At 40.9% G+C, this 26,805-nt stretch overlaps 2 protein-coding genes across 3 annotated transcripts in view; both read left to right on the forward strand.

Moving 5' to 3' along the window:
* Positions 1-8,615, forward strand: part of Frrs1l (ferric chelate reductase 1 like) — a 37,592-nt gene extending 28,977 nt beyond the window's left edge. The window contains exon 5 of the mRNA XM_047525784.1: positions 1,977-8,615. Within this exon, the coding sequence (XP_047381740.1) occupies positions 1,977-2,149 (173 nt within the window). The 3' untranslated portion in view covers positions 2,150-8,615. The remainder of the gene's footprint in view (positions 1-1,976) is intronic.
* Positions 8,616-15,834: 7,219 nt separating this feature from the next.
* Tmem245 (transmembrane protein 245) overlaps positions 15,835-26,805 on the forward strand; it is an 85,983-nt gene continuing 75,012 nt past the window's right edge. For both annotated transcript variants that reach the window (XM_047524467.1, XM_047524468.1), the window contains exons 1-3: positions 15,835-16,426; positions 25,131-25,248; positions 26,530-26,631. In XM_047524467.1, the coding sequence (XP_047380423.1) occupies positions 15,845-16,426; positions 25,131-25,248; positions 26,530-26,631 (802 nt within the window). In that variant the 5' untranslated portion in view covers positions 15,835-15,844. The remainder of the gene's footprint in view (positions 16,427-25,130; positions 25,249-26,529; positions 26,632-26,805) is intronic.

The raw sequence follows: 26,805 nt of genomic DNA on the forward strand, positions 1-26,805 counted from the left end.
GTACAGTACTGTATTTTCAGATCCTGAATAATTATGGGTAACTGAGGCCACAGAATACAAACCACAGATCAGGGGACTACTGTATTTCCAGAGACTCATCTTCCTAGGAGTATGGCATCCTAGTCTGATGTTCAAAGTCCGCTCTGAGTCTGTCTGGCTTTTCCTGATAAGTTCTTTCAAGACTTCTGCTCGAACTGGGGTTGCAGCTCAGGGGTAGAACTTTTGCCCTAGCACGGGTATACGCTGGGTTCTATCCTCAGCACCACATAAAAATAAATAAATAAAGCAAAGGTATTGGGGCTGGGGTTGTAGCTCAGTGGTAACAGCACCTGCCTAGCATGTGTGAGGTACTGGGTTTAATTCCCAGCACTGCATATAAATAAAAGAATAAAAATAAAGGTCTATCAACATATAAATTTTTTAAGTATTAAAAAATAAATAAATAAAACAAAGATACCGTGTCCATCTCAACTAAACTATTTTTTGAAAAAGACTTCTGCAGTTCTCACCGTCTCCAAGCACAACAGGCACATTCTGCTCCGTGTCCACATTTGTGCTCTTCTCATTTCCTGAACGCCCTTCGAAGGCCTCCATGGCCAAATTCCGTCCATTCTCGTAGTATGCTCTTAGAGGGCATAACCTTCGAGCTAAGGATGGAAGGGGTGTGGTTAGATTTATCCCAAGGGAGGCTTGAGTTGGAGGTGCACTGCTAAGTCTAGGAGCCCCTGTAGGTGACCAGTCAGGTGAGGTTAAGGAGGAGGATCGAGGGGGCCCTGGAAAGGAGAATCTCCGTACCAACTCTAGGTGTTGGTGTGAATAGGAGACAATGCTGGAGTAGACTTCATGTGTCAAGTTCGGCTGGGCGTTCCTAGTAGCTGTTACTTAGCTCCCCTCACTGGAGCCTTAGTTATAAGGAGACTCTTGCACTGAATTCATACGCCTTAATTTCTCTAACCCAAGTTTCATATGGATTTTTCAGAAGGTCAGGCACTTCTAATCAATTTCAGCTTGTTACATATCTTTTTTTTTTTTTTTTTAAGAGATGGGGTCTCACCATGTTACCTAGGCTGGCCTCCAACTCCTGGGCTCAAGCAAGTCCTCCTACCTTGGCCTCCCAGCAGCTGGAGCTACAGATACATAACCAGCTTATTAGCCATCTTGTATGTACGCACGTACATACGTATGTGTTCATTTATTGTGGTGCTGGGGTCGGGGCCCAGGGCATGTGAGGCAAGCACCAAGCCGCTGAGCTACACCCTCAGCAGTTAACCATCTTCTTTAACACAGCCTTTACATCTTCCCTCTTATAACCAGGACATAAAAATGTTATCCACTTGCAGACTTGTTTGGTGTCTTAATCCTCCTATTTTCTGTACCATTTTTCCCTGCTCTGCCAGACACACAGACTCACTGGACACACACCCACTCTGGCCCAGCCGGGGCTTGCTGCCTCTCCAAGTCCCGCAGACAACAGAAGAGGGCTTCCACCTGTAAGGACGATTTCAGTGTCACCAGGAGTTATTGATGACCCATATGTAAATGAGAGATTTGAGAGGAAAGGGTTAGTAGCCTTTGCTGTTTGGAATCCTGTTGCTGAGGAGATGAAACTCATTAAAGACAAAGCCCATGTCATTTTTTGCATTTGGGGTTCAGCATGCATTCATATGATGCTGTCTAAAAAACAGTTCTAAAATGGAGATGCTGCAGACAGACCAGTACCATTGATCTATTAAAGGAGGGGAGAAGATTAATAGGACCTGTCAGTTTTGAATAAATTTAGCTGATTTCTGTGTTCTTCATAATGTGCACAATTATAGAGAATTCTGATAACTCGGATCCTGCTTCCAGATCTTTACAATCACTGTGTGTGCATTTCACACTGAAGACCTGTCTTTAGTTTTTCTGTTGCTTTTCTAATACTGTTTTAAATCTGTACTTTTTTCAGTTGCTCCTCCCCTTCTGTTTCTTTCTTAAAGGCTCTATCACCCGGCATGACATAGACTCTCCACCGGCTTCAGAGCGTGTTGTCAGTATTTACAAGTACGAAGACATTTTTATGCCGTCAGCTGCCTATCAGACCTTCTCATCTCCGTTCTGTTTGCTTCTCATTGTTGCCCTGACCTTCTACTTATTGATGGGAACCCCTTAGCCACTGCCACAAGGCCAGCAGAGTCAGTGGATTGGAAAGCCTTTAGTATAATTTTTTAAAAATATCCTGTATAATTTTGGCTTCTGTTATTTAAAAAAAAAACTTATGATTTCAGCTTTTTGGAAGAAAGAACAAGCTTCTTTTCTAGTCAAAGAGGGTTGTTTAATAATGATCCTACTTTTGGGAAGTACTTAAAACTTTTATAAGCACTTTCAAATGTGTTTTCTTATTTGAGCCTCACAATAGTTCTGTTTTGGCTCAATGAAGATTGTAATTGCCATCTTAGCAAGATTTGAGATCCAGAAAAGCTGTCCATTTATGACCCACATGCCGTGTACCTCTGTTACTTGGTCAAATAACACATAGCAAGGGAGAGAAGAGCTAGACACAGAAATCCTGTCTCTGGACAATCTTTACTGAGTATTACAGCCCAAAAGAGTTACTTTAAGATTGCTAAGGAGAACTTCCCTGGGTATCACAAGTTCATGGTCAGTCTTTTGAGCGAATTTTTATAGAACATAAGTACTTTTAGATGTGTATACAGTTGATGGGAAGGATGGGGAAGATTAAAATTATATGAAAATTGTTCATATCTATTTGATTTCTTCTCAATTAGTGTGTAGTTGTGAGAAAACGTTTTTAATAGCTCTTTGAAAAGGTTACAAACAGAACTGTGACTGTTCCTGATGCAAAATCATTTTGACGGTTAAAAAAAAAAAAACCATGGGTATCCTTAGTTTGAATTTGGACTGTTCTACCGTTGTATTTTATAAATGAAAGTATTCAACTGTTCTTATTGCCAATTCTATTGTCAAAGTCAGCATGCATTAAAGTACGTGTTGTAGCAGACATGATTAAGTATGTCAGCATGATTAAGGATGTGGTAAAGCAGACAAATTGTCTTACTAAAAATTTAAGTCATTTTAATACTATATCAATATTTTGGGGGGATTGAAGAGATTTGGAGCAAAAAAATATTGAATTAGTAAAATGGGAAAATGACCCATAAAGTGAATTCACCTAGTGTATCTATTCAAAATGTTCAGACTTGTAAATTGGACTGGCCGTCAGCATAATTCTTCATAATGCCTTGATGTAATGAATTTCCTTTTTTTAAAAGGAGCCCCAAGTATTCCTTTGTTCCTAAGGTCTGTGCTGACAGCCCACTGGGGGGGAATGACCTGTGGGCACGGTCACACTACTGAGAGGCACTCCCATGTGGTGCTCCGGAGTCCTCTGACTTGCCCCTGTTGCCGGCTCCAACTCTGTGATTAAATAGTACTGGAGACTGTGAGCTCTAAAGCCATCTTTGAGATTCATGTCAGAGGTGAAGCCCACCTACGGGGAGAACTTTCACATTCTTCTGGTCCGAACCAAAAGAAAGAAGACATCGTTGCTCTGTGACATCTCACAGTTAGCAAGTACTTCCAAGAGATATAGGAGAAGTACCCCTCATTGCAGACGAGGAGAGAGAAAATAACATCGAGTGAACAATGGACCTCCAGATGCAAGCCCATGGCTACCCCTGACTACCAAGGCCTCACTAAGCCCTTCCTCGGTGGTGACTGAGCATGATGGGCTGTGTGTCACCTTCTCAGCTTTAATGGCTGGTTAGGAGTGAGGATTGAGTATGCAGGAACCCATGTTGTAAATAAGAAAGCAAATATTTTTATATTTCACTCTCTTCTGTGTACAATATTTGAGCTATAAATAGGTTAAAGCAAACGAACAAACAAAAAAGACCAGTTAGTAGCAGGCAGGGAAAAAAAAAATGAGTGGAGATTCCGTCTGCTTACATTTCAGACCAAGCTATTTATTTCACTAATTGTTCCTACTTTGGTTATGGTTCTGCATTTTTATGCTGAGCACTTTCAGTGACTTCTTGCCCTAAGGTATCATGCAAACGATGGACAGCTTTGACACCACCTGCTGCTGCTCTCCATTGCTAAGTCCCAGCAAGAATGAAGGTTTCTGGGTTCTTCAGACCTGCTGGCTCTTGACTGTCAGGTGCCCCATGTTCATACACACTCCACCTCCTGTGTATGATGAGCTGCCACTTATCTTTCAGGTCATAGCCTAGTTACTTCTTCCTCCAGTCCCCTGGACTTGTAGGTTTAGGACCCTGCCCAACACTCCCATAGCCCCTGGGGCTTCCTCACTATAACACTCACCAAATTTTATTATAATTGCTGACTTTGTCCTCCTGCTAATTCCCTCATGCAGGGACCATTTCTCATTACTCATTACTGAGCAGACACTACTCCAGAGTAAGTACTCAGCACACGTGTGGAATAAATAAACATGTGAAGCTATGATGTGACAGTATGTCATATTTGGTTCAGAAGACATGTATTTCATATACCTTACCAGACTGGCCATTTGTTTTTATTCTTCTACCTGCAATCAAACCACAAATTACTCTTTTAGCAAATGCTGAATTTTGTCTTTTGAAACATAAATGGGAAGATCCTTAATAACAGTTCTAATTTGCCTGCATTAAACATTAGTTGACTCCCCCCTCCCTGCAGCACTGGGTATTGAACCTAGGGGCTCATACAAACTAAACACTCTACCATTGAGCTACATTCACAGCCCTTTTAAAAAAATTTTTTTTTTAAATTTTAAGACTGGTTCTTGCTAAATTTCCCAGGTTGACCTTGAACTTGTGATTCTCCTGCCTCAGCCTCCTGAGTCACTGGGATTAGAGGCATACCACTACACCCAGCTTAGTTGACATTATAAAACAATAAACCTTGTTCAGAAGTAAGAATTCACAGACTAGGGATGCAGACCAGCATTTGTCCATCATCTCAGAGAATCATCAGTTGATAGGCATGCTGAAATTAAAACCCTATAGACTTTGATTTTGATTTCTTCCATTTTTTTTTTTTTTTTTGTAAAATTCCTGAATGGAATAATAGTAAAGCTAGCTGAATGTATTTAGTGCTGTTCTAAGCACTTTATGTGGATTAACCCATTTAATCCTCACAACCATAGGAAGATTCTATTATTAATCCAATTTTACAGATGAAAAAAATGAGGTTAGTCATTTGGCATAAATTACGAGGGCTGGCAAGGACTTGAGATACCATTTAATCCATGCATTTATATTATAAGGAGGCAGCAAAGACCCTGGGGGGTGATGGATTTCCTGCACATTCATGCACATTCCTGTGGAGTCACCAACAGTTTTATTCAGTGGAAACTGTTATCCATATTCAACTTAACTAGGTGCCTTTTTTCCACTTTAGTAACTTATAATGAATAGGAGGACTTTTTATAGTTATAGTGAGGGAAGGAGCACATTTTACTTTGTATCAACTTTCTTTTCTGCTTAAAAACATTTTGATTACCAGTCATCTTAGTGCTTTTAATACTTAAAAAAATTACACATTAGACAAAATGGGAAGAATGTATTTATCTTCATTTATTTTTAAAAATGACCTGCCTAAAACCTAGGTCTATAGTCTAACTTGGAATCTAATGACCCTTTTATTTTTGTGATGCTAGGGATTATATGCAGGGGTGCTTTACCACTGAGTTACTTCCCCATCCCTTTTTATTTTTTTTTATTTTGAGATGGGGTCTTGCTAAATTGTAGAGGCTGGCCTTGAACTTGTGATCCTCCTGCCTCAGCCTCCCAAGTAGTTGGGATTACAGATGGTATCACCAGACCTGTCTCTAGTGCCCTTTTATGATTCTACTCTAGTCTCAAAGGTAAATCTATAAACATGATTTCAGATAAAATGCAGAAACTATATTTAAGTATCTTGGGTTGCCTTTTGTCATTAAATAAATTAGAAAGTTTGGACAACTTGGGATGGATTTCCATCCTAGATAGTATTTACTAATGTTCCTGTAATAAAGGTTAATGTCTATATTCAGGATTTTGTCTTAAGACATATTACCACTGCGTTTACCACTTAGCTCTAGCCCAGGATAAATTCCTGGGTAAAAGGTCGGGTTGTAAATATTTTTGACCTTGCACTCTGTGTCTCAGCTGTTCCACTCTGCTGTAGACAGAATATAAATGAATGAGCATGGCTGTGTTCCAATAAAACTTAATTGACAGAGAAATTTGAATTCATATAATTTTCACGTCACAAATATTCTTTTGATGATAAAAGCCCTTTAAAATTGTGAAACCTATTCTTAACTTGTAGGCTGAACAAAAACAGGAAGAAGTCTGGGTTTGGCTGTGGACTGTGGTTTTCCCATACTTGCTGTTGGTCAGGAACACAGCAGTGTATCATGATCTGTTGTAAATTATACTGCCAACAATTTATTACTGGCTAACTATAAAAATATTGATGTTAGTGAATAACTTATCTTAAAAATAAATTATAGTTGATTCATTGCTATAAGTAAATGGCAAAACCAAGAGTAATAGCACACACCCGTAATTCTAGCCACTTGGGAGGCTGAGGCAGGAGGATCACAAGTATGAGGCCAGCCTGGGTAACTTAGCAAGACCCTGTCCCAAAATAAAAGATAATACGGACTGGGATATAGCTCAGTGGTAAAGTGTCCCTGAGTTCAATCCCCTGTACCAAAATAAATAAATAAATGGCATAATGATATTCCCATGCACTTATATTCTAATTTTTTTACTGTACTTGGTGTAAAACAATTGGTGGTAAAGCATAAAGCTGGGTAAGTTAGTTTTATTTTGCCTAAGCTGTGGCCATCATGAGCAACTTTTACTATTGAATTGCCCTTCGCAGTGAGGATTTCAATGTGTCAGAGTGATTTATTTCCCTGAAGTAATTTAAGTTTTATCAACCTGTGCTACACCCATACGAGTGTTTTATACATGTGACATGGCATATACCTGATGTGATGGAAAATATTTGAGCACCAGGGCACTAGGCCAAATGCTGAGATGTGTATACTTTGTTATTGTATATATGTATATCTTTTCTCTCTAAACAGAATTGGTTATGTGATGAACAGTTTGATTGTTCTCAGTGTGTTTATATATATATATTTGTACATACCTGAAGGGGTGTGGGCGTGTTTACACATAAATGCATATATATATGAGCATTTAAGGGTCTTTATCAGGGCTGTTTTTGTTTCTAATCTCTTGTATACTTTAAAATCCATGAGATAAAATATTATGTGTGTTACAGGGTAACCTACCCTTGAGTTTATAGCAATTTAGTTTATAGAAAAGATTCCTGCAACAAGGCTTGCCTCTTCCATTCAAAATTATGAATTGTTAAGAGCGTATGAAGTATCATTGTTGAACTTGACTCTTCTATACCGTTAGTTAAGAAACCAAGACTAGTGTTAGATGAGTAATTGGCATGTTGGTGCAACCTATACATGCTTCATATTTAATTAACTTCCTGATTCACTTATTTAATTAGCAAATTACTTAGTTTCGAGTTGGACTTCTTTGTTTTTATATTTAATGGTGACTTGCATTTCAGTTCCTTTTCATGAAAATAGTAGCTAAGCCAATGTAATTTTAAATATGTCAGGTGACTAAAACTTTGTGACTCATTAAGCATTTGGGAATTTTTCCCTTAAAATACACTGATGCTTGGTTAATGTTGGTAGTTTTCTCCTGGATATTTGCTATTAGGTGAAAAACCATTCTGTTTGATTCTTCTGGAGATAATCAATTCATTGAGGTTATGGGGTACTGCAGTGGTGTGGCATTTGCCCAGGTTACTAGAGTCCTTACTGTTTCATCACCTAGAATGTTCTGATCACCTGGATGAGTGACACAGCCTCTCCACATGCCTTATTCCCACTGATGTGTTAATGTGCTGGAACAATCTGGCTCCGGGAGTATTAATATACTTTTTTTGAGACTGTCTACAAAATACTATTTTGTAAAAACTATGCCTTTAAATAGACATCGATGGGTTATATTTGTTTTATAATAATTGTGTACCAAATGTTCAATTGTGATTGATTTTGAGATTATATATAAATGTATATTTATAAGCCTGTCCTATGTGAATTTTTACTCAATGTGGTACATTAATTACTAAAAAGACATGGATTTCTATTTATGTAAAGTAATAGTATCAATACTCCTAAATGCTGCCTAATGATTATTCTGTCCATTTGCTATCATACTTTTATCTTTAGAGGATTATGTTACAGTCAGAATATATTAACTAGATTTAAAATATAAATTCTCAACATAGTTTGAAATTCTTCCTGTTGATGTAATTAAAATTAGTTTATAATTCCGTATTGCTTTGCTCAAGTGCATTTTTGTTTTTCCATTTCTTTGTTTTAAATCTTTCACTGGTTAAGTTTCCCTCAATGCTTTCTGAATCTACAGATCTTGGATTGTCTGACAAAGAGGAAGATCTTATTGTTGTAGTCAGGTAAAAATCCCCATAGAGGAGCAAAGGAGCCGTGTGCAAAGTAAACTTGTGTTCATAGCTTCATTTTAATTCCCTATCAAGTTTTAAGTGGAGGTCTGTAATCCCATTTCGAGTATATCCATTGGTTAATTGCACATAGCTAGCTCTAAGAATTTCAATTAGGAGCCTTATTGCCAACTAAATCATATTATATGTTAAGAATAAATAGGCTTCAGTTGTAGAGCCTAGTGAGTCATTTGGGAGATTTAGAAAGTACAAAATGCAGTAGCTAGCTGCCAGTTCTCTTAGGACTAGGTCTTTGAAGATCATGTATTATAAAAAAATTGAGCACCACTACATTCTGCATTTTAGGCCCTAATCCTCACCACAAAACACCAAACATTTTGTCCTTGTTTGGTATTCTAGTTGTTTCCTCTGGTATTTATTCTACAGCATCTTCAGTGGGTAGCCTACCTGTCAGACCCTAACTTCTGTTGGACTTGGAAGTTTCTTTGGGCTCAATCCAGGTGCAAGGGCCAGCAGATAAACTGTAAGAGAACTGGAGTAGATTTGAGTGACTGGGAAAGTCACCTGCACGCAGAAGCTTTCACCACTCATTCATTTAATAATTATTTATTGAAGTTTCTCATGTGCCCATTCCTCTACTAGACAGTCACACCTAGAAGACTCCAAGAATCATTCTTGATTTCTACTCTGAGGAGTTCATAGCCTCGCTGGGAAGTCACACACATGTACCATGACAATACCTGGAGGTGAATACAGTGGTATGGAAAAGCCCATATGCAATACAAACCTGGAGCAGGGGTCCTTCCCTCACTCCTGGGACTACTAGGAAAGCAGGCAATGATAATGAAGTTGGGTGTTAAGGAGGAGTGCTATGGACTGAATGCTTGTTTCCTCGCACTCATATATTGGAATCCTGTTTCCCAAAGTGATGGCATTTGGAGATGGGGCCTATAGGGGATGATTAGATCACAAAAGTGGAGCCATGATGGGATAGCGTCAAAAGAAGAGACAAAAGAGAGTTTACTTCCTCTATCTGCTCTCCACCATGAGAGGATACAGCAGGAAGCCAGTCATCTTTGAACCAGGAAGAGGGCCCTCACCTGAACCATGCTGGTGCCCTGATCTCCAAATACCCAGCCTCCACAGCTATGAATAATACATTTCTGTTATTCAAGACACGAATCTGCAGTAATTTGTGATAGCAGACCAAACTGACTAAGACAAAGGAGTAAAAGTAAGCAGGCAAAGGGTAAAGAGAGGCCTCTCCAGGACAAAAGAGTGCAACCTCAGAAGAAAGACCAGGAAATGTTTTGGAACCACTGTCATTCAGCAAGGCTTGCATTTGTTCTCTATGGCTCCTGAAACAAAGTATTATGAGTTTAGTGACTTAAAACAACACCCATGGGTTGCAAGAGCAAACCTCTAAGCTCTGCGCCAGCTGATCTGACATCAGTTTCTAGAGAGCTTTCTAGAGAGTGTGAAGAAGAGGAAGCCGGACAACTTAGGACAAAGTTCAACTGAACTGAGGGACAGACGTGGGCCAAAAAAACAAACAAACAAACAAACAAAACACCCAGTATTGATGTTCAAAGTCTGAGCATGAGGCCCTCTGAAAACTTCTTCAATCTCTAAAAAGTTCCTTTTGGCCTCAGCTCTCCTTTCTCTACTCTCATGATATAAAAATATGTGGTCAGGGCTGTGGCTGCAGCTCAGTGGTAGAGCACTTGCCTCACATGAGTGAGGCACTGGGTTCTATCCTCAGCATCACAAATAAATAAATAAATAAAATAAAGGTATTGTGTCCATCTACAACTAAACACAACCACACACACACACAAATGTGTTTTCTAACAGTTCTGGAGGTCAGAAGCTTGAACTGAATCTTATGGAGCTAAAATTGAAGTGCTGGCAAGGGCTGATGACTTGGGAACCATTCCTTTCCCCTAAAAACTTCTGGTAGCTGCCAGCACTCGTTAGCCTGTGGTCTCATCACTCTAATCTCTGTCTCCATGGGTTGAATGGCTTTCTCTTCTATAGTCTAATCCCCTTCCTTCCCACTTTTTTTTCTTTGGGTGGTACTGGGGAATGAACCCTGGGGAGTTCTACTACTGAGCTATGACCCCAGCCCTTGTATTTTTTTGAGACAGGGTCTTGCTAAGTTGAGGCTGGCCTTGATCTTAAAATCCTCCTGCCTCAGTCTCCTGAGGAGCTGGGATTACGGGCATGAGCTACCGCGCCCAACTCACTATTGGAATTTCTATTGTAAAGTAATCATTATAATCACATTCAGTTCATGGCAGCCAAGTGCTGTGTATACAGAGGCCATGGGGAGGGAGGTGATGAGCACTCTGGCTGTGTACCATGCTTGTTACCTATGTATACTAGTTCTAATGCCCACAACAGCTTGGCCACATAAATTTATCATCTCTGTTCAAATGAGGGGACATGCTCAGTAAGTTAATTTATCCAAGGATACGCAGCATGGAAGCAACAGAGTGAGGGATTACAACCCAGCTCTGACTGCCTTAAAAGCTTGTATTCTTCCCAGAATATCTAATAGCCTTTACAATAATATACACTATATTCATTGTTTTCAATTATTAAAAATAAGATGTCCATAGCACTGAAAGAAATGCAGAGAATCTCACTCATGAGTTTCCCTCAAATGAGGAATTCAAATGTTTGTGGAAATGGTTAGAATACAATATGGTCCATACTGGAGTGAAGGTAGATACAAGTGCTACATGGGCACAGGGAGGTAGCGGCCAAGTTTCCCTGGATCTGGAAAGTTTTGCCAAGGAGGTAACTATGAGCTGGAGTCTGAAGGATGAATGGGGATTATCTAGAGACACAAGGGGGAAGAGCTCGGGCTCAATCATACAGGGATTGAGTATTATGGAAAATAGTTCATTCTTTTGTTATGGAGAACCACCAGTATTTATTTATTTTTTTAGCAAAGAAGTGACATTACTACATTTATGTTTTAGAAATATAATCTTAGGCACTGGGCTATTGCTCAGTGGTAGAGCATGTGTTTAGCATGCTCAATGTCCTGGTTCAATCTCCAGCAACCCCAATAATATCCTTGTAGAGAGGGGACAAGACTGGAAGCCAAGACATCTCTTAGCAGAACATTTTATAACTGAGTCAGCACAACAGTGGTGAAGGGTCCAGAATGGAGAGTTCTGTATCTGGCTGTCCATCCCATGAAGATAGAAGAGACATCTGAAGCATGAACTCATTGCTGCTGGGACTTGTTGTCCAATTCCAGGGGACACCATATGTGAATAGTACCTCCAAGTGTGAATAATGTCCATAGAATTCTGCAAAGCAATGGTCTTGGACCATGGGGTGCTCACTGCAGTTCTGGGTATTTAACATGCTTTTTGTAATTTCTTGCCAGCCCATAGAAATAAAAAAACGTATGTTCCCTTTACAGATGAGGAAGCTGAGCTCAGAGATGCTGTGCATGATGACACAGACAAATGGCAGATTTGGAATGTGAATGCACGTCTGTCTGATGACATTTTCATGTAGTTTCTTTCTGCACTGTACATACTACTTTATATATATGACACTCAACATTGTAAGTTCTGGACTTTGTACCAAGTGGGTACTTAGCATAGTACCCATAGTACTTTAGGAAAGGTTGTAGAAACACATGGAGAATCCTCTCTCTGCCTGTGTTTGTTACACCTCTGGAACTGTTATCTTTAGACCTCTGGAGTCTGTGGACATTTACTAAGAGATGCCTTTTGGCTTCTGTGGGACAAACCAAGCCACTCTTGGGTTGTTACCATGTCCTAGCACTGTGTTGCTGCTTTATGTATGTGTTCTCATTCATCTTTATAGCAACCGATCTTATAAACCAGGAAGCTTTCTCCTGCAAATAATGAAAAACCTACTCCAAAGAGACTTAAATGATGAGAAAATTCATTGATTCATCCAACAGGAAGGCAGAGGGCAGTCTGGTCTCCAGGGTCAGCATCTATTTTACCTCCACCATATTCTGGGTGCCCCCGGGGGGCCATTCTTTCATGAGATCTTCAGAATGAGTCGCCACGTGGGACCAGAGAAGGGAGCCCAAGCAGCCTGGCACTTTGGAGGAGACACCTAAAAGCAGCTGCCCTATGAGCTAGAGATTTGAATGGACTCTAGGTCCCCTCTCGAATTCAGTTGTTAGCTCCTGTATCACAGTAGTTTTTCTCTGCTTTCAACCACATGGTTGATGCTCAGTGGAAACATCTCCAGGGTTTCAATACCATTTCTTGCAGAAAGCACAAGTGGGCTTTTGGGAAAGGATAGCACTCATTCATTCTCAGCCAACTTTAGGGAGCTCCTGATCTTTATTATGAATGTCCTATGCTGTGTCAGTTGCTGGGAACCCAGAGATGAGGCAAATCCAGTCCTTGTTCTCTAGGAGCCTTGTAGGGAGACAGGTGCCTACACTGCTGACTTTGACTTCAGTGTGGAGCGCATGACCGCTGGAGGGGTGAGCCAAAGCCTGTGGGAATCCCGCCTGTGTCAGGCCATGCACGTGCTCGTCCAGTTAGTTTGTAGTGCTTTAACCTTCATTTCTGCTCAAAGTTCCATTCCTGGCTAGAATGCTGCCTGACACCTGTCAGATCTATTGCTTGGGCCATTAGTACATTTTTGTTTTCAGTGCTGAGGATGGAACCCGGGGCCTCACACATGCTAGGCAAGCACTTTACCACTGAGCTATGTCCCCAGGCCCCGTTAGCATGATTTTGAAACATTCAGCAATTTTGCTTTTCATTGAGACTTGGAAACAGAATGCTGGGACAGGGCATTTTTGATTTGATTAACTGGGGCCCCAATACGATTTAGGCAAAATTAACACCCCTTGTCCTATTCGGTTTGTCTGTATTCACTGATAAAACTTTTACTATGTAAGAGCTCTCCTTTAGTAACTGGTGGTAGCGTCTGGTTGGAGCAGGACGGGGAATGGTTTGATCTTTTTCCCTCACAGGCCATTTGGTTAGAAAACAACAGAGCAGGCATGGGAGAGATTATTCACTAGAGGATTTATAATACATGGGGCACAAAAGAGACCTGGTTTAGGGTTTGGGTGACAAAAGGGTACAGATTTGGCAGTTAGGGAGAAGGAATTCTTCAACTCTGAATGGAACCCAGCTCTACTTTGTCACCAGCAGATTAGATGTGTGGGGACAGTGACAAAGACACTGCAATCTATGATGGGCACTGGACTCGGCTCTGTTGGGCAGCAGGGTGACACAGATGGCTGGTGGTGATTTATGTCTCTGAGCACATGTGAGGCATTCCCTGTGGGACCCCTTAGAAATGACTCAGGACTTTTTGGGAGGGAGGACCTTGAATTGGTGAAAATGGGCACCGAAAGCTAATATGACCATAATTTGTGATCATGATCTAAGAAGGCCTGAACACAGTAGTTAAGCAGCAGAGCAAACCACAGGAGCAACTGAAGGAAACATTCACTGAGTCAAACTCCAAAGACAGATAGAAAAACTGTGACCTGAAGGTGCTAAATGAGATGCTAAAGAATTACTCTGCCTTTTGCTTCTTTTACCAAATCCCTTTATCCCCAAGATTTGGTAAGCAAGTCTATTTGCCTGAAAACTGTTTTACTTTAGAAGAGAAACAAAACTTATGTTGAAATTCACATTAAGACATGTTAAAAACAGGAAAGGAATAACTTGCAGGGTTTGAACATTCACATATTAATTGTTCAGTAAAGGTTTTCATTCCTAAATTTTAAAGCTAAAAGTCCTATTTTTAGGGTATTTTTGTAGCTAGAAGGCTTGGATTCCAGCACTTTTGCAACAGAGCAGAAGCACCCTGCACTGCCCAGAGCTTCCTCTTTTTCACAACATCCCTGTGGCAAGAGCTTCTATTATTATCATTCCCATATGACAGAGGAGACATTGAGTTTGGAGGCTTAACACCCCACACCAGGTCCCAAAAAGAAACAATGGCAGTTTAAGATTTTCATGTAGACCACTTTGAAGTTAAGACTGCTCCCATACTGATGAGACAGGGACCACCACAGGGACAAAGGATAAATGCATCCCTTGGTCTTGGCTTATGCCCCAGTAGAAGCCCATAAGGAAGCTTGATGTGTGCTACCTTCAATTCAGTGTCAATTTTGCATCTAAGGTCAGCGTGCCCTGTGCGTGTCCTCTTGAACAGGAGCAGTCAGTTTGTCTTTAGCACAGGGCAAAATGCTGGAGCTGAGTACACCTGCCGCCAATTAACATCCCACCCCTTGCAAATAACCAATAAAACCAGCTCCCTTTTGTTCAGGGAGCCAGTCTGACATCTTGTAGGGGCTGTCTCCCTTCCTAAATGGAAGCCCCAATAAGATGCTTACCTGCATATTGGCTTGCCAGATTTGATTTCATTTGCATCCTCATGGAGTCAAAAGATTCCAGTGTTTGGTAGCACTGATACCTGCACACGTGGTTGTCAAGAGGGAGTGTGCATTACAGTGCATTGAGGAGCTTTAAAAATTACCACCGTATTCCCCGGTCAGACCAGTTAGCATAGATGATAACGAGTTACAGATGGAGGATTCAGAGTTTGCCGCCTCTTCTGCTAGGTAGCTGCGTGACCTTAGCCGGGTACTTGGTTCCTTGTGCCTCAGTTTTCCTGTGTGCAAAATGAGGATAACACCTTCTTTTGAAGGGTTAAGGATAAAAAGAGTTAATAGGGAGTGAGGCACTTAGAAGGTCTGCCACTTGGTAATTGCTATTTAAAATCTTGCCAAATACACCAGAGTGAACACTTTTGTTTTTTAAATTTTTTAAATTTTATTTGTTCTAATTTGTTGTACATGACAGTAGACTGCATTTATACATTTTGATAGCTCAGACATAAATAGGGTGTAATCTCCCATTTTTCCGATTTTACATATTGCAGGATCACATCAGTCAGGCCGTGATATATGTACACGAGGTAACAGAGAACACTTTAGCAGCGTGTATTAAATCAGCAAAACAGAGTCTGGACTGCGGTCATATGCAAGTACTCCCCAAGGGTTTTCTGTCTCTGTACATGGCGCCTTTTCTGGGACCCTGCCTACGCAGTGGACATCAACTGAGGAGGGGAGAGCGCTTTTTAGTGTTTTCCTGGGATTTCGGAACTGGTTACCTCGACCTGCCGGGATCCCGCGCGGGGCGGCGCGCTCGCCGGGCGCCCTGGGAGTCGTAGTTTCCCAGGCGCGCGCTCGCGGCACCGCCGGAACTACGGCTCCCACAAGGCCGCGCGGCGCCGCCCCGCGCCCGCCCGCGCTCCCCGCCTGCTTTCGGCTCCGCCTCTGGGCCGCGGGGTCAGAGGCGCGATGGCCGACCGAGGCGGCTCTGCCGAGGTGCCCGGCCCGCGGGACTCGCCCCGTCAGGACCACCGGGCCCCGCGCGCCGCCGGGTCGGGCGGCGGCGGAGTCGGCGAGACCCCGCGGACCGCGGCGCTGGCGCTGCGCTTCGACAAGCCCATCAAGCAGGCCTTCTACAACACCGGGGCCGTGTTGTTCGTCTGCCTGTGCTGCGGCGCCGCCGTGCTGGTCTACTTCATCCTGGAGGCCTTCCTGCGGCCGCTGCTGTGGGCCGTGCTGTGCGGCACCTTCCTGCACCCCTTCAAGAGCTCGCTGACGCGCCTGGGCCGCCACTGGCTGCAGCGGCTGCACCGCGCGCACACGCCCATCGTGCTGGCCGCGCTGCTGCTGCCGCTCTGCTTCGCCGACTACGGCGTGGAGGCCCTGGGCGAGCAGGCGCTGCGCCGCCGCCGCCTGCTGCTGCTGCTGGGCGCGGGCGGCCCGCTGCTCTACGGCCTCTACTGCCTCGGCAGCTACCTGGGTGTGCAGGTGCTGCTGGCCCACGCGGGCGAGCTCATCTGCCGCGGGCTGGACTACTTCAGCAGCCTGTGGGTGAGTGAGTGAGCGAGCGGCCGGCCGGTCCCCCTAGGCGGCTCGCCCCTCCGCGCACCCTCACTTGCTGGGGCGCAACCCTGCAGTTCCAACTCGTTGCGAAAGGGCGACCAAAGGTGCTGCAGTGGTGTCCGTGCCTCCTGCCTAGCGACACCTGAGGAACTTGGCTCGTTTCCTCCGAAGGAGAGGCGGGTGCGATTTGCAACATCCCAGGGGGTATAGTGTCCTGGCTGAGAAGCGCTGTTGCACTTTGCGAGCGGAGGCCTCAGCCCGTGCTTAATTTTCCTTCTGGTTGGAGAGGGAGGGCTGGCTGCTTTGACCACTCTCAGTTGTGCACGTCTGGGTGTCAGAGTTGGAAGGGATCCTAGAGTTTGGAGTTCAGTTTGCTATCCTACAGATAGGAGAGGTGACTTCTTACCAGACCAGGGCCAGTTAAGGACAAAGAAAGGACTGGCTAACTCAGTTTTCTTAAGTCCTAAAACAAAACTTTCTTCACGGCCAGGTGCTGCCTCTCAATTCAGATTATTTTAATATAGTGTGTGCGAGGCACTAGGTGTTTTGCGCCCGAGCCTTTCCACACTCTACTTCTTGGGAACTTCTTCAGGACATCTCGTCCTGCTGGGTGAAGGAGGTAGATTTGTGATGCTTGGATCACTCCCAGTTTACTCTTAAAAAACCAGGGAGCCTTAGAACTGGAGTTTCGAAGATAACCTTTTAACACATTTTCCAGCTCAGTCTATTGTTGGCCGGTTTATCCACATTTTTACTGGAAACTGTTGAAAACAAGTGAATAGTTGATGCTTCAGAATGTTAAGAATGTTGATCTTTACTGGAGGGCTTGGGGCTGTAGCTCAGCGGTACAGGGTGCTTACCATACTGGAGGTCTGGGGTTCTTTCCCCAGCCCCATGAGCAATAACAAAAGAACATCAAAAGCCCGCACACAAAACCCATTTAAAGAATTTGGTTCACTTTTGTCAGTGAAATAAAGTTCAACGTATCTTAACATAGTTAAGTTGCGAAATAATTCCACCTATCTGATAAGCAGGGTTTTGAATTGCCCGAGGTCTTTGGTAGGGTGGTTGAGCCCAGAACACTGTCCACTCTTGCTTATGGATACATACCATCTCTCGGTTCCATTAAGCGTGATGTTAGGCCCTGTCCTTTGTGAAGGATTTTTAAAAAAAGGGGTAAGATGCAAGCTCTGACTGCAAGGCGCATGTATATTTATATGAGATTATCTTTTTTGTTGTTTCTGTTGCTGTGGATTGAACCCAGGACTTTGCATGCTAAACACACACTCTACTGGAGCCCCATATGTGAGCATACTCGAGTGGAGTTAGTATACGCAGATAAATGTTGGTCACCCACCAGTTATGGGCCACAGGCTCAGAAGTCACAGTGTTTTTTTTTTTAATGCTGGGAATTGAGCCCAGGGCCTCGAGCATGCTAGTGCTCTACCACTGAGCTACACCACCCGCCCTGTGGTTTGTTTTTATGGAGCACAGTTCAGTGCTCTTTTATCTTGTTTCACGGTACAGTTAAGTGGATTGCATGCCTCATATAAAAGGGAGACTACTGTGTGCCTGTGAGGTGTATGGGATGCTTGTTGTCCTCAAGAAATTCAGTACTGTTCACATCAGACACATTTACAGATTCTGCTAACATTTTTGACTGTTGATACTGCCCAAGTAGCATATTCATCCAAACTGTAAGAAATTAGGAACAAAGTTCTGTCATACATGAATAGTAAGTATTTTCAACTGGAGCAAGAAGTTGAGTTCGTAGGTAAGGTGGCACAGTTGGGGGAAAGTGAGGCAAAGGCCAGTCCCTCTCAGACACTCAACTCAGTGGAAAGAGTTGAGAAAGTGAATACCTGGGAAGAAGCATCTGCAGTTCGATGTACGTAGTTTTGAATATCTTTATACTGAAAATAAACCCTCATGTTTGCATTTTACTTGTGTGGTGAGTGGCAAGGAAGGGCCAAGATAGATTAGACTGGGGGTTGGAGGGAGGAAGCTCACACTTGTTAAATTTTTTTTTTTTGGTGAGGGGTGTGGTATGAGGATTGAACCAGGGCCTTTACATGCTAAACATGTGCTCAGCCACTGAGCTAACATAAGTCAGTCATTTGTCCGCAGTGGTGGGAGCAAGGGAGAAGGGAGTTAAAAACCAGCAAACCTATAAAGGAATAGTATCGATGAGCTAAAAAGTGAGTAGGTCTACATTTGAGAATAGGGCCTCAGAGTTGACCTGAATTTGAGAGAAACAGGCTTGGAGCACAAAGTGCTGATTAAGGCCTAACTTGAAGCAAGAGGCTATGTGACCAGGCAGGGGCCCTCTCTGTAACTCTTCTATCTCATTGTCCGAGCGGTTTGGTTTTGTGAGCCTAAGCAGGACTGCCTGTTACAGAACAGCAGCCTTTATGCTTCTAGACATCTTCTGTAAATGTGAGCCTGCTGCTGAAGAAAGGAATAGATAAGAGAGGTGGAGAGAAAAGTTACCGTGTTTGGGCTAATCCACATTTTGGTGAGATGACGTTTCATACATTTAAGATCCAAGGTTTGGGACTGGGGTTGTGGCTTGATGGTGGAGCACTCACCTAGCATGCTTGAGGCCCTGGGTTTGATCTGCAGTGCAACATAAAAATAAAATAAAGGTGTTGTGTTCACCTACAACTAAAAAAAGAAAATGTTAAAAAAAAAAAAAAAAATCCAAGGTTTGAACATTTACCATGTGCCAGGTACTGGATTAGGTTTTTTTCGTGGTTGTAATTTCGTTCTCAGTCCTGTGAGGTGGGAGGAAGGAATTTAGAGGTTGATTTGTTCATGCTATCGGTAAATGGCATTCTTTGGACCTACCAGCAGGTGAATTGCTTTCACCAAAATTCTAGTAACCTTCAGTAAGGATTTTAAAAAGTTTCTCCCAATGCATTGTGGTTAAAAAAGGTTTTTTAGTTTAACTTTTTAAAATGTAAATTGACTGTAGTTATCAGGAAAAATATCAAAGAATAAAAGGATGGGATTAACCACAGCTGTTCTCCCAAAGGTCCTGGGATCCTGGCTACCTGGAAACCTTAGTCGTTCTTTCTCTGTTGTGTCCTTTTATCTGTGCAGTCTTTGCAGGTCCTATACAGTTTTCCTTTGTGGTGTCCTTAGTGCCCGTTTTTTTCTTTGTCACAGTTTATCTTTGTAGTTCGGTTCCTCTTTACCTCACTTTGGATCACTTCAACTGTTGACTCCAGTTTCCTAACACTCCATTCTGCTTACAGGTGAAAGACTAATTAATCCATTATGTTATGAGTAATTCCTTTAAGTAATTTCAAATATATTAGAATATTGCCCTGGCACTGATACCGTAATGCTTAAAAAATAATTGGACTGGGGATAGACTGTATTTCACCGCATAAACCTCGTGATTTTATGCCGAGTTTTTTTCTTTTTTCTTTTGGCAAAAAGTGGGGTGTGACCATTATGTGAAGCTTTTTTAAAAAATAAAAAATTTGTGCTGGTATTACTTAAAAATCATTTTTTACTAAACTCTCTTTGCTGCAAATTAGGATCCATGGAATACTTATGGATATGTTGTTTTAATGTGCTGGTGATGATTATGTGGTAAAATATGGTAGCTCAGTGGTAGAGCACTTGCTTAGCATGCACAAGGCCCTGGGTTCCCAGCAACCCTCTACCCCCAAAAAGTCATTTGTTGCATGAAACTGACATGTGGCTCAGTCCTTGACCTCTCACATGGTGTGGAGTTGTGCAAGATAAGTCTGAAATACTGATGACCTCACTTGCTTCACAGGTTTCTTTTTATCTTTTTTCTTTTTTTGCTACTGGGATTGGACTCATGGGCTCTTAAACATTGAGGTCTTCCCCAGCCCAATTTTTAATATTTTATTTTGAAACAGGGTTTTGCTAAGTTGCTTAGGACCTCCCTAAGTTGCTGAGGCTGGTTTTGAACTCAAGATCCTCTTGCCTCAGCCTCCCGAGCTGCTGGGATTACAGGCGTGTACCCCTGCACCCGGCCTCACCCTTTTTCTCTCCTGGGAGTATTCTGATCTCCTTTCCCTCTTAGTTCAAATTTATTAAAAAATTTGAAGACTGAGCCAGACACAGTGGCATATGCTTGTAATCCCAGCAATTGCAGAGACTGAGGCATGAGGATGACAGTTTTGAGGCCAATTTCAGCAACTTGGGCCTTAAGCAATTTAGCTAGACCCTGTCTCAAAAAAAGAGTGGGTTTAATCCCCAGTACATAAAAAAAAAAAAAAAAAATCGAAGACCATTTGTAGTTTCGCAGTGGTAATAGATTTGTTTTCTTCTTGGGTTCTGTTCCCATTGTTTTCATCTTAATAAAAAAAAAAAAAAAAAAAGAAAAAAAAAAAAAAAAGGAGGTGGACTTGCCTTGCAGATGAGGGCCCTTCTCTGGGTCACTCAACCCTGGTTGTGTAAAGTGACAATGGGCTTGGATGGTGTATGTAAGTTTCTTTGATGTTCCATCCTACAGATTGCGAGAGGCCCTTAGGAACAGCATGTTAGCAGGTTATTGGGTCTGCTCCATTCCACTTCTAAACCCTCTCTAGGTTTGTTTCTGCTTACCTGGTAGCAGTGAAGAAATTTCCAGAGCTTAGTTCTTTCAGTTAAAGACATTGATCATAAAAATTCTTGACTCTTTAAAAGTTTCCATATGACAAAAAGAGTAGTTCACAAATGGGAATTTTAAAGGAGAATGAGGTACCTAAAGCAATTACTGATCCTGACTCTGATTAGGGCTGTGGCATCATAACTTGAGACTTGTTGTTTTATTGTCTCAGAGAAAGACTTAGGGAAGTGTTCTGCAAAAATACACAACTGAAGCAAGCCAGGTTTTCTAGTTGATGCCCAGATGACAATAAATAGCATGGAGACATAGTCTAAAAGGAATCTCTACTTAATATTTTATGAACGTTATATGCTGTTTAGCTAGGATCATGTGGTTTATCATGACAAATGAAAAGAAAATGTGATTGCTTATTAGTTTGCTTTACTTCAAGTGCTAAATAAATTTTGTCAATTTTTATGCAGCTGAGGTAGTATCTGCACATTAGCACTGAAAATGACTGTGGACTATGTATTTTGAAAAGGAGACATAGTATTGAAGAAAATAAATTTGGGAATGTGTGCCCTCTTATCTAGTTGGCTCATTGATTTATGCTTGGGTGAAAATTCATGCATGAACAGATTTGCTTACAGGCTAAATATATCTAAAGTTGACTTGTTGACCTCAGACTTCTGTGTTAGTGAAGGTTTAGGAATAAAAAAACTTGTAAGGGGTCTGAGATGAGGAACTCTGGTGACTGGGAAGGTGGCTCAGTGCTAGAGCCCTTGGCCTGGCATGCACAGGACCCTGGTTAGATCCGCAGCACTGCAAAAACAATGAAACAAAACAAAACAAAATTGTGTATCAATTGTGAATAAATACTCATTTTCACTGGTATTTAAAAAAAATTAGTGACTCAAGTAAAACATGCTCAAGAAAAATGTGTTAAAAAACAATTTAAATAGCCTAGAAGTTTATTGGTAAATGATCCCTTTTCTTTGCTGCATCCCAGTACAGATGTTGCTGCTGTTAGCTGATGTACAGCCTTTTAAATTTATATCTGTGCCTGTGTGAAGATACAAAATTTAGGGATTTTTTAAACAAAGTGAATGTCATACATGTATTTCTGCCCTTTTCTTTTGTTTATCCTAGTATTGTGGACTTCTTTCCTCTTTAGTACTTATATAGACTTCTTTTTTTTTTTTGGGTACTGGGGATCGAACCCAGGGCCTTGTGCTTACAAGGCAAGCACTCTACAGACTGAGCTATCTCCCCAGCCCCAGACTTCTTTCTTTCTAATACTGCTGTAGTATAAATGCTTTCCCCCCCACCCCGAATGACTTTTAGAAAGTGTTTCTGACAGATTGTCTTAGTTCTGAGTTTGTATTAGAATATTCTGATAAACATTTTAAGTAATTGTAGAATCAATGTTTAATATAAACTAGTTTTTTTATAATGGCCATATCTTTTGGACTAATAATATTACTTCTGTTAATCTTTTTTTTTTTGGTAGTAGGGATTTAACCCAGGGGTGCTTAACCACTGAGCCACATCCCCAGCCCTTTTTTGTATTTTTTTTGGAGACAAGGTCTCACTGAGTAGCTTAGGGCCTCGCTAAATTGCCGAGGTTGACCTCGAACTTTTGATCCTCCTGCCTCAGCCTCTGAGTCACTTGGGATTACAGATGTGGGCTACTTGCCTTGCACTTTTGTGAGTCTGTTCTGAGGAAGCACTTAAAAATATTTTCAAAAATCCATAAACCAAAGAGTTGTTTTTTTTTTTTTTAAATTACATTTCTTTTTCTATTTACAAGTGTATTATATACTCATAGGATAAAATTCATTCAGTATTTGTGGAAAAAAAATAAAGGATAAAGAAGCAGTCCCCTTGGGCTGGGGTCGTGGCTCAGTGGTAGAGCACTTTCCTGGCATGTGTGATGCCCTGGGTTCGATTCTCAGCACACATATAAATAAGTAAAGATCCACTGACAACTAAAGACTATTAAAAAAAAAAATAGAGGGGCTGGATCTGTGGCTCAGTGGTAGAGTGCTTGCCTAACGTGTGAGGCACTGGGTTCGACTTTCAGCACCATATATAAATAAATGAATAAAATAATGGTCTATCAACATCTAAAAAATATTTTTAAAAAATAGAAAAAGTACCCCTTGAAATCCAACCATTCAGAGATAGCTATTTAACATTTTTGTGTTGAGTGTATTTTCACCATTTATAAATTTACAGATGCATAAATTTATACTGTGCTTTTAAATATAGATATTCATCTTGCCTTTGAAAGTCTGAGTAATTATTCATTTTTGGAGATACCATTGTTTAAACAGTCCACTATTAAATGACATTGTAGGTTGTTACCAGTTTTTTACATTGTAAACTGGAATAGTGAATATTTTGATATTTATCTGCAGAGTATTCAGACATTTCCAAAAGTGTAATTGGGAGTATGTTTAATAACTAGTTATTTTAACTAAAATGAGGTATTTGCTGAATGAAAATACTTCTAGATCATAAGTTTCTCCTTAAAATATCTGAAGTATGCAGTCTCTTGTTTTTGCTTTCCCTGCTAGTAATACTGATTCCTTATAAGTGCGGGCAAGAAACAGAAACCTCTTGGGAATTGGTTTAAAAGAATCATAGACTTAAAGCATATACCTTCTTGCTGAGGGCAGACTTTCCTACCTTGTCATTCTCAAATTAGGTTCAGCAGTTGTTCAAACATAACTTATTCTCTTTTTAGAGAGCTATCATTTGTTAGAAAACTTTATTCTCATATTAAGCTGAAATGTGTTGTTTCCTAATTTCCACTTACAATTTCTGCTTCAGAACCACAGAAAATTAAATCTCAGCCCTTTTCCCTGTGACATTTTTCCAGCTGTTTGAAAACAGCTATCAATCTTGATATTCTATTTTCTTTTCTAAGCTTGTTTTTGCTCCCAGCTGTATGTGTATCACATATGCTATAATTTGTTTCCTTTCTCAGCCTGAATTTTATTCTTAATGCAGTTTGGTAGTGCAGAATTCATTGAGACAATCACTTTACCTGATACTAATATGGTCCTTAATAAATAGGCTAATAAATAGTCAGAAGCTACAAACCATTTTAAGACCTGAAGATTATTTTTATTGGTAGGTGTGACCGAAATAATGTAGGGGATGGGTTCTTTTTCTGTCTTGTAACAATACTATTAGTTCTTATGCTCTGAATTATATCTGGATGTTCTTTTTCTGTTTTAGTTTGCTTTCTTTTTTCCAAGGTTCATGTCAAACTTGAATTTTACATTCTTAGACTAAATTCTTGGTGTTCAAATTGGTTCTGGAGTATGTATTTCTTCCATCTTTTATAAATGCTCTATGAAAATACAGGTTTCTATGTAGGCCACACTGGTGTATTGTGATGCTTCTTGAGGCCTAGTTATAAATAGCTTCGGAGTAGAGAGGTGGGGAGACACAGGCTGGTTCTTCTGCTTTCAAGTCTTGCAATTTCTTTCACTAGTTATGTTTTCAGGTGCACTTTTTCAGCTGGTGCTCCTGACTCTGAGCTAGGTTCTAACCCTCTGTTACCCAGATGATCTCAGAGGGTCACACACCTCAGCTGCTTGCCTAAGTCCTTTCACAGTGACATCTGTCTGATGGCCTTTAAAAAAAAAATCAGCATAGACTGGAATAGAATCGTTTTAACCTGATTCTTTTTAGAAATCTTTTTTCTTCCTTTTTTTCCCCCTTTTCATTTATTTTCAAAACATTAATCAATGTTGAAAACTAGGAATTCCACAAGATTTAGGTTACAATTTAAATCCATGGTGTATTTATTGAATATTTTACCTTAAGTGCTTTTATACATAAAACGGGTTCTGAACTTTAGCATGTCTTAAGTTAAAACAATATAGTTTTTATTTTTGTTAAGTGCATATTTAAATATTACTACATGAAATTTTAAATGCCTGTTTATTTCGGAACAATTTATCTAAACAGGAGGGGAGGACGTAGGGATGAAACTTCTCTGTCCTGTGTGCAGAGCACTCATATGATACCGATGCTTACAGATGTATAATTGTATGCTCATTTTCATGTATATGTATCTTACAGTTGTCTATATTTCATTTATTTAAGATCTGGACGTTGGTAGTTGGCTATGTGTTGACTGTTTCATTCAAGTGGAACGCAAGCACTGAACGCTACTTGAGAGCGATTTCAATTCCTGTCTGGATCATATTGCTTTTTCATCTAGGTGGGTCCCTCTTTTTGGAGAAAAGAAAAAAATGTCTAGCTTAAGGTCAACAGAGACTGTGTGAATGAAAGTGGATTCTTTTTAGTGGTATGTGTTGCATTTAAAATTCTTTAATCTTTAGAAAGTGTTATACTTTAGTTTTTTTTATTAATCTTTAATGAAAATGATATGCTTTTAAAATATCAATCTTTTAATTATTTCATTAAAGTCCTTTAAAAGTAAGTATAATCTTAAAAAGTAGAATGCTCCGGACTGTTGTGTCATTTCGTTGAGTGTCACACTTAGCATGCAGATCCTCAGTCAAGCACTGTGGGAGGCCTGGTGTATCATGCACTGAAGGATTGAAGACCAGAGGAGGGAACTGGGCCGGGAGGGGCCGGGAGGAGGTGGAGGTAAGGATATGCAATATGAAGGCCTGTCTCTAATATTCAAAGGGCTTTCTGTCCTGTGAAAGAGTGGTTTAAGCAGATCTCTATAACCATGAGGGAGAGGTTCAGAGCTGAGTAGCTTCAGAGAAAGTTCTTGTTCCCCATAGGGACCATCAGGTGTCAGGGCTGCTCTGCGTAGTGAGTTCCCTGTTGTGTGGAACCACCCACTGTTATCTGGGGGGTTGCTAGGATGTGGTTGAGTGATTTCTTTTTTTTTTTTTCCAGCATGATGCATATGGTTGGGACTTCTATTTTCAAGTCTGAGTTGATGGGAATATTAAGTTCTAATTTTAAAACAGAATTCAGTAATCCAGAGCAGCAGATAGCCTAAATTAATTTTTAGAGCTACTTCTTATACACAACAACAACAACAACAAAAACCAGATTGCAAACATCTCCGCTTAGAATCAGATGCTGAACAAAGCAGCATTCTCTAGCTTCCTGGAGTTGGGATGCTTGAGTTTATCTGTAAGATCAATGAACGGTTCCATGTGACTTGTTTTGAATTTGAGGAAGGGAGAAGGGGGAGGCAGGCCAGTATGTCCATGTGGCTCTGCTCATTTTGGGGTCAGGTGTGTGGTTGAGTTTGGGTTGGTCTTTAGAATGGACTGGATTCCTTAGGCAGCCCATTAAGGACAGGTTGGCACAAACCCGATCCTTTAGACCCGGGGCCTTTGAGAGTAGGAAATAGAGGTGATCTGTTTGTTGGCCTTCAAAAAGTTTTTTTTCCTTGTGAAATAATTTTGTAGTTAGCATGTATACTAAATTATTTTGTCAGTCAACAAAACTGTCTTTTATGAACAAGTACTATGATTTGATTTAACTAAAAATGTTAATTCTTAATAATTTTCAGCATCCCTGGCTGGCTCATGGAGAATTCCAGTATTCCTGGTTATTGTGTTTCTGATGTCTGTGGGTACCCTCTATGAAAAACAGAATGGAAGAGAGTCTGCTGGTAAGAAATAGAGCATTCTGTGGATATTGTTCTTGATGAATTTTGGAGAATAACTGTTAAAAAATTCTATGATGAAGTGGTTTTAAATCTATTTAAAAACCTGTAGTGGTTTCCAAACAGAAAATGAATTTATTTAAAATATTTTTGGTTTTTAGACTGTCTTCTTTTTGTCCC

The sequence above is a fragment of the Sciurus carolinensis genome, chromosome 14, assembly GCF_902686445.1.
Source record: "Sciurus carolinensis chromosome 14, mSciCar1.2, whole genome shotgun sequence".
NCBI lineage: Eukaryota > Metazoa > Chordata > Mammalia > Rodentia > Sciuridae > Sciurus > Sciurus carolinensis.